Source organism: Ylistrum balloti, unplaced genomic scaffold (genome assembly GCF_031769215.1).
Source record: "Ylistrum balloti isolate Yb309-2 unplaced genomic scaffold, AGI_CSIRO_Ybal_v1 Utg370744, whole genome shotgun sequence".
In the NCBI taxonomy this organism is placed as follows: Eukaryota; Metazoa; Mollusca; class Bivalvia; order Pectinida; family Pectinidae; genus Ylistrum; species Ylistrum balloti.
Window position 1 is genome coordinate 217,349 of NW_026782438.1, and position 12,408 is coordinate 229,756.

The window sequence follows — 12,408 nt, forward strand, 5'->3', positions numbered from 1 at the left end:
ATAATCCAAAGGCAACAACATCATGTCAACTGTTTTGGTCCTATATTTCCCGTTATTCTTAGAAAGAATTTCTTCCTGGGTGTTCTTATCTCCGTGTCATTCGCAAGGAATAAGGAAATTTATTTCGAAGCAGGAGATGACAAGGATCAATATCACTTTTAGCACGTTCGTTATTTTCCTTGCGAAGTGTCGGTTGGAACCCTTGTCACGGTACGAAAACTTTATAAATGCGTGTATAGAATATTTGGCCTATAATGTTTGCTGAGCCCTAACATTCGAAGTTCAATATTATCTAAGTGATATAATGTTTTAATGCGTTGTACATCTAAGTCGTTTCCATAACTGATTGCTATAGCAAACGTGAATGATATGAGAACACCTAAAGCTCGACTGATGAGATTATCCCTCGTGGTGATGGGCAGGTATAGAACTCCACTCAGCCGAATCATAACCATCGCCATGGTTGCTTGGTAAGATACTTTGGAAATCTATCGTCCGAAAATAGGTCAGTTTGTGACTGAAATAGAGAAAATGCCACGTCAAAGGTTTCATGTTGAGCTGAACGCAGAAAAGTAAGTTTGGTGCCAATATAAATGATACATTTTCAGCCCCGTGACAATTCCGATATCCTGTTCACGGCACCAAAACTGTCAACCTTTACATTTGATACATATATTGAATAATAATTTATGTTAACGATAGTATTTTTATTAAAGCAATTTTATAAACTCTAACATATACATCCAACTTTTATAACTGATACACTGTGTCACATATGAATAAATAAATATCAACAAAAAGTTCACATAAATATTGCCGAGCCTGGATTTTCTATATATTGTTGATATGACGAATTTAAGTGCCCATTTCATATTACGATTATTGTACATAACACACTTAAGTTAATAACTTAATTAAACTTCAGAGTTATTGTAAACAGTATTTTATTTTTCAAAATAACATGAACATATAATTATACATATTGAAACACATTGGGATTAGGAAACAAGCTTGAAGCTTATATTAATCCTTCTCCCAGAAAATTATTTGTATAACAATTACGTATGGTGGCCTAATATACACTTATATTAATTTAGTGTTTAGTTAATTTTGGTGTAAAGGGAAAAACAAATAACAAAAAGGAATAAGTTGGTGGAATACATGGTTAATGTACAAATTGTATTACGTAACAATATTTTAGGAGTCTTATGTGCAATTTGCAAAGAAAAAAGAACTTCAGAGTTAAGATACGTTTAAGCCAAACAATTAATTAAACTGCATCAGGCAGCTGTTTTGTCCGTCTAAAACTCGCTAATGACGCTAAGGACCTATTTTTTGAAGTCTGCGAGGCGAATGAGGAAACTCTAAAGTAATCGGAAGAAAATTGAAAGTATAGATGGGGACGTGCACAAGTCCCATAATTCAATAAGTAATTAGTAATTTTCATATATCTGATAATTTATTCTAAACCATAAAAACACAGATTTCCCGTCAATGGCATGACTTCGACTTACAAGCATAAGTAACGGGTCATACAATAAAGCTGTTTATATCAAACTTCCTTTCACTTGCGGGTGATCATTCTGAAATTTTACTTATTACATGAAATAGAAACCCATTTGTTTTTCAAACTTGTGATTTCGGTACCATATTATCATTTCGGTAATACACTTACAAGTCAGGTGCTTGATATTTCCCCGCCGGAACTGGATACAGGGATTCGTATACTCTGTTAGGATCTGTCCCGTGTATGGCGTAGGCGTTGAATTTTGTGACGTCACGAGGGAAATATCGACCCGGAACTACAGCGTTTCCTTGCCATGTGTTGCCATGTTGTCTGGCCGTGTACGAAATTGGAAGTTGTTGCTGAAACAAAGTCGTTGAGACGATTTAACTTAAGGATTTGTTGGCAAATGAACTCCAGTAACGAGTGAATCCATGACATTAATGGTTGTTATACCAGTACAAATAAGTAAAAGAAAGAAAGAAAGACAATATTAATAGCAAGCACTTACTTTAACAGCATTTCTTTCTCCACGCAGCATCAGCACCAGATGCTGTCCGTGTCTGTGTCAATGAAAGATAGTCAAGGTCACAGTACGCATAATGCTCAAGATCAAATCAAATATTTCTTTTAGATAAGAAAGGTTGTGTACATTGAATTGATTTTAAGACATTATCACTAGCATTTTTTTTCGGAATATTTATAAAAAAAACTGCTGACATGCACATATAGTTCATATATATGTTTATCTATAAACGTGTTGGTCGTATGACTTACGGACTAAGTTCAACCTCCAAATAGTCATCTTGGTCGTTCAGAAAAAACGCCTCAACCACTGTAAAAAGCAAACCTTCGTCAGTCCTACTCAGTTATTAATAACGGCGTATTTTAGATGAAAAATGACGTTCGGAAAAAAGCGGGATTTAAAGGTGATAAACAAGCATACCGGTGGATAAGATTATATGGTCAAGTAACAATAGCGTCGTTAAAATAGTGTTTACACATATATCAGCGGTGATCGTGTCTATCACAAAGCACACAGCATCCATATATTGATAACAATAACTTTACTTGCAGTGTGCAGGCCTATTTACTATTAGGTTTATAAATGAAATCTGAATATAGACGATAAAAAGGAGAGTGTCGTGCGTTCCGCTATTACCATGGAAGTTATTACTATACAAACCTACTCATTTTGAACATTTATTCGGACAGTCACTTTACTCCAGAATATCGCTTTTTTATTTATTTATCTTTTTTAGCGAATCAAATGGATTGACAAGTGATAATATAGCCTACCTTCGTAGTTGTATAATTTCGGAAACGGCTGGCCGGCCGTCCCGCCAGGATTAGGAGGATCATTAAAGAAGGGAGCATCGACGTGTATGTTGACGTCATTTCCGCCGACATGTCGACTTAAGGTGATCTTGACAGGAGTATGGTCCACTGGCTGAGAATCCCAAGTCGTTGCTATGGAGAACTCCATCACTTGCGAATCAAATCTGTCTTTTATAAACGAAAAATGAAAATAACAGATACTGTACTTCTGTTGGTTTTGTCCTGTAAAACTACTGATCGGTTTAGCAAATATAAGAACATTTGTTGATAATGGGAAAAGTACATACGTTATATGTATATAAAGCTTTTTGACAGAGTCTTCTAGTGTTTCTTTACAAACGGCGACAAATTCTATTTCCCCACCAATTCTCTAATTCTATGTCATTTTTATTTGCATAAGAAGGGACGTATAATACAGATACGTCCCTGGCATAAGTATATATTGGATAAACAATCAAGATATTTCGGAGCTGAAAAAAATCCTGCATTTCTTACGTATAAAGCGATCGCCAATATGAATAAACTACAAGTGATTAATTTGACAAAAAGTATTTAATGTTTGAAGACTTTTTTTAAAGTAAACCATCCATTCCCGATACATATAGTAGTGAATGTAACTGTATGAGGGAAACAATTGTCCATTTTTTCACATGAAGTTGTTCATTTTCGTCCAGTGCTAAAATCGCCAAATCCCTACATGTATTCCAGTTTGAAAGTCAGAAACGTTTGCTCGCCTTTTCTATTTTCGCTGTAATGGTAAACGCCAAAACGTTCAAATGTTCAAGTGTATGCGAACCAAAGTTCCCATGTGTACAATACACTTACATTTTGAATACCCAATGTAAACTCACACAGCAAAATATACATTTGTCCTCTGATTTTAGTTAGAATATACATGTTGTGTAACAGAAGACAGAATAATAACGTTTAAAACTAAATATAAATCACAGCAAAATTAGTAAAAAATACAAATATTTCATAAACAGGCAAACAGAATATCTCTGAGTCTACAACTAATTATACACACCCTTACAAACTCATAAAACGTTTAACGTTTAATATTCTGATCTACATAGCTACTTACCCTTGTAAAGGTTTTAAATAGGAGAGTCACTGGCGATATAAACAGTGTAAGATACTTACAACAAAAATACCAGGTGTATACAATATTAAGCTATATATATATACATGTAGGTATACCAGATTTATCTAGTTTATAAATTATCTGTTCTATTGTCATCGACTGGAAAACAATACCAGATAGATATCATAGATTGTCCCATTGTCTATTGATGATATTTATATTCATTACGTCATGCTGATTTCTATGACAATTTAATGTGGCCCGTCGTTAGGTCATAACACTAATTCAGTTGAATTCTTTACTGACCTGTAGTGTACTTAATCCTTTACACCAGCTTTTCAGATCACATTTAGTTCTGAATATAACTTTCATTAAATCGTGACGTCATGTAAATGGGAATTTCCATATTTAGATTCTTTACGACGATATCCGATTTTTGCGGATGGGATATTCGAACAGTTTTTTACGCATGTATAATCGCATTACCGTTTTTTTTTTAGTCTCAACTCACTTTCATTAGTTTCTTTATTTAGCTAAGAGAATATGCCAACCTCAGTTTACGATAATCGACGGTTGCTGTGATGCGAGGTGTAGGACATCAGTGATTGGCTATTTGGTGTCACTACCGTTCTAGATCACCGCTGATTGGATAATGGCACGAATTTGGATCTTCTTGTTGCGACGCACTTTTCGCCATACCACTTTACTATAGAGTGAAATAAAGGGAAGTAACTCTGGGAGATCTGAATACTGTGACATTGCCGGGCAAATATCTGGTATACCTTACATCTATCCGTCAAAAAGCCGAATGTCTGGTTTTGGATTCCGGGGAAACTCTGACTGTTACTGGTTTGTGATGGTTACATCTGTTGCATTATAAATGCATAGATTCCTTTACATTTTGAAATCCACGTGTATTAACCCTTATACGTGTCAAATAGTAAAATACATGTGCTTGAAAACTTCTCATTTCTGTCACATTGGTTAAAGACTTTTTTATAAGATGTATATGACTGCATCAATTTGAACAGTGCCAACCTGATAAATACTTTGGCCATCTAAATGTTTGTTGTCTACGCTGTTACTAGTCAGTAAGAAGCTGGAGTAGAAGGGTCAAACAGAATCAGAATGACACATGCTTAATTGCGTTTGCTGCCTTGAGACCTACATGCAAGTTGGTATGAAATTGAAAACAAAAATGAAGATAAAAATATAATATGGTACGTTTTCGCTTAAATACACGAAACACTTTTTCACCACCTTCCACAGAAGATACGTACAAGCTGAAAATTGTAATATTTTAATGGTTTATTTAGAAAAAAGTAGAAGAGGCATTACATCAAAATATATGTCATCAATTGAAGTGAACGTGTTCACAGACAAACATATGTATGTTCCAATGAAAGTTGTAATTCAAACAACGACTTTGTCATACATTTCTACAGCGACAAAATAAATATAAATTATCCATGACTAAAACACTGTGTTCTAAAATTGTCAGATATATTGTTGTGGGTGTTTCAACCAATCAATGATGTTATTTGAACAACAACATACTTCTTAATTTCGAGATATCCACACGTCTCAAAAGTCATATATATATGTCGAGGTCGAGACACGGGTAAGTCCAGAGAGAGGTTTGTGTGCGAGCACTTTTCCTATTTAGTGATATATTTCGCTGGTCGACATTGCTCGATCAATCCCACGAAATCAAGGAAGGAGATTGCTATACCGCTTTTCTCAGAACTGATTCCCACTCCGAGGAGTTGTAGTCAGAGTGATAACTCTGTACTAGAAGAATCTGGAACTCTGAAGGCCCGAAGTGTACCAGTCTGTGTCTGGAAAATGAATACAAACAAAGTTGTACAATTGTTTACGTATTGCGAACATGAAATACAATGGTGACACTATTACTCAAAAGGGAGGACTTACAAATTAGGCCACTCCACATAACTTACATATCTACTTCTTGGTACTGTCCCTTGGGGACGGGATACAGCGCCTCGTGCACTCTGTTAGCACTTGACCTGTAAATGGCATACGTGTTAAACTTTGTGACCTTTTCTGGAAATCACTTTCCAAGAACTACAGCGTCTCCATGACAGATGTTTCCTCCGGAGATCATCGCAGTATAGGACAGAGCTAATTTTCCCTGTAACACCAAACCATATGGAAAATACAAATGTCTCCCATTCATTTCATTTACTACTTAGGGCATTTTTTGGAGGTTCTTTTCCCCAACATGAACTTTTCACAAAACACATGACAAACCTACCAAAGAAGGATATTTGCAGAATAACTTTTTTCCAGAGTCATCGAAATATATTTTTTTTTCGAAATATCAATTTAAACATGTTTGCGTGTCAGTTGTGTTATTTAGTAGATATCTATTACATTTTCTATCTAAATATTTTATGAAAGTCACTGAACATAGAAATGTACTTCTGGCAACACAAGTCCATGTGTTTCAATGGCCATGTTGACAGGATATTTCACTCCTCTAGGAATTCGTACCAAATGTTGTCCAGGCCTACAGAGTGTTAAAAGAACCGATAACACACATACGTAGCTAAAAAATACATGTGAATTCGTAATGAACATAACATTATGACAGTGAACATCTTTAAAACCCTGTTTTAATAGTTTCATATCGCACACCTGACGGTTTAACTTTTATCTTGTTTGTTTATTTGTTTGTTTGACCGTTCCTTGCTTAAATCGGTTGACACGTGATGCGTGATGTGTATGATACAGTAGATCTGAAATGTGTGGGTTTATAGTCTGTTATGTCATCTATTGTTACAATTATTGTTTTACTTCTCATTGTAATGTATTCTATACATATAGGTCCAATGTATTTCATGCATTATTGAATTATTGTTGCATGCATATGTACTTTCAGTATGTGAGTTGCGAGCATCAATCACACGCGTCTTTGCGTCGTCTGTTAGAAAGTTGAATTAATTTATGTTTAAATCGACTAAACGGTTAGATTTCGTTATTTTTTTTATTTTTTATTTTTTTATTTATTTTTTTTTTTTTCGTTCGATTTCGGGCAAGTATTATAAAACTTAAAAACTTAGACTCTTTGCAAATTTATGATATTGATAAAGATTATCAGCTTCAAAATAGCGTTAGTCAACACTCGCTGTTGTGTTCCCCCTACCCAGATAGCCGAGTTTATCACCTGACCTTTCGGAGCCTCGTTTTAAACCGCCGTTTTGATATGATTGCGTACTATGTATAATTATGTAATTAGCCAAAATTTCATATGCCAGTTATGTTTCAATTCTTACTTTGTAAAATGACAGAGCGTGACAGAGCGACAGATACTAAATTGAATTAATATGAATATAAAATTACATGCGCAAACACATTGTTTACACTCAAAACGATAATGATATGAATTAGTGTTGTGTCGCTCCTTTTTTATTTTACCTTTTGAAGTTGTTAATAAAATGATTATGCAAACTTTGATATGTCATAATTAACAGAAAGTGCACAACTTTTAACAGATATTGAAATGTTATGATGCGTTTTTATCAGTTATGAAATTAATGTCTAACCATTTAGTTCCTTTAAATCAAACAAGATCGTCACGAATTCGTTGCATACATAGTAAAAATCATCATACTCAAAAATCAACAGTTTGTCATTCGCCTGCTAATCACGCAAATGTAAATAAAACCGATGATGTCTGTCGATCAAAGCAGTATTAGGATATACAATTATAGCTATTTACGGATGTTGACAACTGGATCTATTAACCCATGTCGAGACTATATTAACCCAGGGAACGCTGTGTCGACCGGAGGTGAAGAATATGATAGCTCTGTATAGGTATATATTTACTACAGAGACTACCTTGCAAGTAAAAAATCTGCATATAAGAAATTAGAATGTAAGTTAAAAAAGAGATACAGATGTTATCAAGGAGATATGCTGAATTATTTGCGTAAATACAATCCACGTGCATTTTACAAAACATTCCGAAAATATAAAAAAAATATTAACACCGATCTAAATGTAACAGATTTTTATCAACATTTTTCTATGCTAAATACAGGCGTGCCCAACACTGATAAAGACATTTATGATTTTTTGTTTGATTATGATGTTAATTTTGATTCTCCTATATTCAAATAACTTGACGTTGATATAAAACAGTCTGAAATACGTGAGGCTATTGGAAACCTTAGTTACAATAAAGCTCAGTGTGGTCAGGATGGTATACTCAACGAATATTCTATACACTGTACAGATATTTTAATGCCATGTCTTTTAGCCTTATTCAATCATATCTTCAGGTCGGGTTATTTCCCATCCTCCTGGTCCATAGGTAACATTGTACCTATACACAAGAAAGGTGACATTAATAATACAGATAATTATCGGGGTATTACGTTGCTTAGTTCTTTAGGTAAACTTTTTACAGCCGTTATTAATAACAGACTGGTAACATTTGAAATGAAGTACAATAAGATTACAGATGCGCAATTTGGATTTAGAAAAAACTTTTCAACAGTTGACGCCATATTTGCCTTACAAACATTAATTAATCGTACATTAAAAAACGTCTCTATTGTTGCTTTGTGGATTACACCAAAGCATTTGATTTTGTAAATAGACAAAACTTATGGTATAAAATGATCAGAGAAGGGGTTGGTGGAAATATGTTAAAAATTATAAGATCGTTGTATAAAGATGTTAAATGTTGTATAAAATATAATGGTACTCTATCTGATTATTTCGGCTATGAAAACGGATTATTTCAGAGGGAAATATTATCACCTCTGTTGTTCTCTATGTATGTGAACGATTGCGAAATGCAATTTTTATCTGACAATTGTCCATCCATAGATATACAAGAGATTAACATGTTTTTACTAATGTATGCCGATGATATGGTGGTCATTGCTGAAACACCAGATGGATTGCAAAAAATGTTGAACTCCCTAGCGAAATATACAGAAAAGTGGAATCTGACTGTAAATACAGCGAAAACAAAAATTGTTGTATTCCGTAATGGGGGGAAATTAAAAGAGAATGAACAATGGTATTATAAGGAGAACAGATTAGAAGTATTGGATAAATTCTGTTATTTAGGAGTGCTGCTTAATTTTAATGGTATATTCAGACAAACACAAAAGCATATTGCTGACCAAGGGAGAAAAGCATTATTTGCAATCTTGAATATCTGCAAAAGTAATTTTTTTCAATATAGAAACGCAATTAGCGATGTTTGACACATATGTAAATAGTGTACTTAGTTATGGGGCGGAAGTGTGGGGCTTCCATACGGCGCCCGAAATTGAAAAATTACATGTGAAGTTCTGTAAACGTATTCTAGGTTTACATAATAAGACTAGTAATGATATGGTGTATTATGAAATGGGCAGATACCCTATGACTATAGTCCGTAAGTTCCGTATTTTCAATTACTGGATAAAATTAAGAAATTCTGAAAACTGCATTCTTAAATCATGCTATGCTGAGATGCTCGGCTACAATGACAATTGGTTACAGAGTGTTAAACAGGAATTATATAGAATAGGTCTTGGATACATGTGGGAAAACCCAGTTGTAATTAATCACACATTTCGTATAATAAAGGAACGGATTTGTGATATTTACAAACAAGAATGTTTTAGAAAGATCGCATTATCCTCAAAGGGTGAACTGTACCAATACATTTGTAATTTTGGACATCAATCTTATTTAACTAAAGCCATTAATTTTAATTATGTAAAACAAATATGTAAAATAAAACTATCTGCTCATACGCTTAATATATAATGTGGCCGATATAACAATATAGATCGAAGAAACAGATTATGTAATTTATGCGATATGCATGACCTGGATGACGTATTTCATTTTATTCTGAAGTGTCCACGCTATGCCGAAATTAGATGTAAATTTATAAAAAAAAAAACTATTATATAAGACATCCCAGTATGTTTAAATTAATAGAGTTGCTAAACAGTAATAAAATCGCGGAAATAAGAAATTTAGGTAAATATTTAGTGCATGCGAACAAAATGAGATCACAATTGCTTATAAATTAGTTCTTCACTCTCCACTATAGTACGTACATTTTGTACATTGTAATTTATATAGTACACCGCATAATTGCATGATTGTGAATTGAACTGTATATGGATATTGGTTGTAACTGATAAGTCAGAAAGACTTAAGGTAATAAAAACTTGAAACTTGGGGGAAAAAAAAATAGTCATTGTTCTATAAAAAATCTATATTCATAAGCATATGACACAGGTATCTAAGGATTTCTCGAATCTTAATCACAGTGTTCATCAAGATTAGAAATGATCATATTAGGTATGTGTGTAAACAAAATAAAGTATCAGGTGTCCGTAAGATTGACATTCTTATAGAAATTGTAAACAAAAATTACAAATGCTTAGTTTCCTGTTAAAGATAATTCCTGTAATCTTGTTGTCCGACAAAATGGTACAGATGTTTACAAATAACAACAGTGGCGATCAGGATTACCTGGTCGTAGTTCTAATATTCATGTGCCTGTGGGTGTCATCTGCCATCTCCTAGTGACGAGTGAAAACCGAAAAATATCCACGTTGACAGCGATGAAAAATCAGCGTTCGCTTTCGCACGTCCTTCAAGTTAATACCGCGGTTTTGAAATCGGTATACAAGATGTTAAAGAATAAAATGATAATGAACACACTGAATGCAAGTCCCTGTCATTCTGAGCATTCAGGGTTATTTCCCTTGGTTTCACTCTTTCAAAATTGAAAGGCGATATACATGCATCTGTATCGGGATAGTCTTGAAATGGCAGCCGATTGGGTCGAGAATGAACACTACGTAAATACATAAATATAAATGTAAAGATGGCCCATAAGGATTTTAAAAATATCACGGTCGTGACCTTTACTTACTTTTCATCTTTTCGTTATTTCTTTCACCTGAAAGACAAACAAATCAATTCATACGAAGAATAAGGATTAAATCAATGAATATATTTATTACTAAGAGACATATTCCTAGAGAGATGGTCCAGTTGTCCTGAAATCTAACGGTTTTATTAATACAAGAATTGTATGCATTTATTATCTTGGTGGCAGTATGTATAAAGTAAGTATTTTTGTCCTTTGAAGTACAGACATGAAATACGACAGTCTTGTAAATAAATCAGTGTGCAAACACACGAAAGAGCTCAATACTTTATGTTTTATCTTTTGACTGAATTATTTATCGGAGCTGCTGATGAAATATACTCAAAATGATTGCAAATCACGGCTTTTTAACAATTTGAACATTTTTTTCATTATTTTAGCTAAATCTGTCTTAATATTGGATGTGCAGTGATCGATACTTCACATTTTTCAACACATCAACTTAACGATAAATCTGTACATTTATACAAATATATGTCTACTTGTGAATGATGGAATTTAGTATCCAAGGAAATTAAGGTACATCATCATCATCATCATCATCATCATCATCATCAACATACTTACTGAAGAAAGCGATGAATGTGACGATTACTGCCACGGAGAAGAAGATTAGGAGGACCCCTATTAAATAAAACATGACAGTAGCCTTCCGCCGTCTCCCCTTCCAAGTCCCGTCCCCCGGGATCTTGTGATGTACGTGGTCTACATACGCGAGGTCGAACCTGATCCACTCCTGACTTGGGACAGCAGTATAGATCCCCGGGGTGCCGGTGTAGAGCACAGGAGGGCCAGAATTTTGTTTGGGAAGTTGAAAATTGTCCCTCCTGGGATTGATATTGGCCATTGTACCATGTTGTTGACTGCCTGTGGGTGGAACATCCCCCTGCCCCCCGGGATCGTTATATGGACCACACACCCATACGTCGTCAGCCTCTCTCCATGTTGTTCTCATGATAGCGAATATCAGATAAAAACAGTCGTGAAATCCAAATTGAAAAAGCCGAGATTTAAGTTTTTACGTTCACCTGCAGTCTCCCACATATACATGTGTGCCGTTCTGTCTAAAAGCGTGCTCCTCCTCCGATGTTAAACGGTGTTTAAAATATGCAAATGAGATTCATAGTTACATGTGTGAAGTCAGGATCTAACACTGACCGTAGGGAAACACACCGAATCACCAATCTTTGTCACATCTGGGGACGATAGCATGCTGTCAAATAAAATCCTTTTCTCAAACACAGGGGCGTGTAACTATATATTATAGTCACACGATATAAGGAAAAAATAAGTCCCATGAACACACATATGTCGTAAATTACGTTAGTTTATAATTACATACTCAGGATATCATAATTTGTTGAGTAATTTAAGTATTCATGTTGTCTCCTACTTTAAAATGTCATTCTATTTAAAAAAAATGAAGTTGTAAATATTGACCAGTTCCTGTGCTTTCTATTAATACCTGCCTGCAGGTATTCTCCTCCATCAGTTATCAAAGACGATGCTGTATATATGTACTTTGTGATGTGTTAATGTCGG

At 34.4% G+C, this 12,408-nt stretch overlaps 1 protein-coding gene across 1 annotated transcript; it reads right to left on the reverse strand.

Moving 5' to 3' along the window:
* Positions 1-399: 399 nt before the first annotated feature.
* LOC132558029 (UPF0462 protein C4orf33 homolog) lies at positions 400-11,821 on the reverse strand. Its single transcript, XM_060222549.1, has 7 exons — positions 11,434-11,821; positions 10,849-10,875; positions 2,804-3,010; positions 2,282-2,339; positions 2,016-2,067; positions 1,676-1,866; positions 400-517 (listed from the first exon to the last, which is right to left on the reverse strand). Exons 1-7 carry the CDS (start codon positions 11,819-11,821, stop codon positions 400-402), a joined length of 1,041 nt encoding a protein of 346 aa, XP_060078532.1.
* Between the last annotated feature and the right edge of the window lie 587 nt (positions 11,822-12,408).

What these genes read in the sequence shown, in the direction of transcription:
- LOC132558029 (XM_060222549.1), bottom strand. Translation starts at nt 11,821, where the DNA reads ATGAGAACAACATGGAGAGAGGCTGACGACGTATGGGTGTGTGGTCCA. An exon ending in CACATTCATCGCTTTCTTCA is followed by an intron (nt 10,876 to 11,433) that starts GTAAGTATGTTG and finishes TTTGTCTTTCAG; the next exon opens with GTGAAAGAAATAACGAAAAG. An exon ending in AAATAACGAAAAGATGAAAA is followed by an intron (nt 3,011 to 10,848) that starts GTAAGTAAAGGT and finishes CGTTTATAAAAG; the next exon opens with ACAGATTTGATTCGCAAGTG.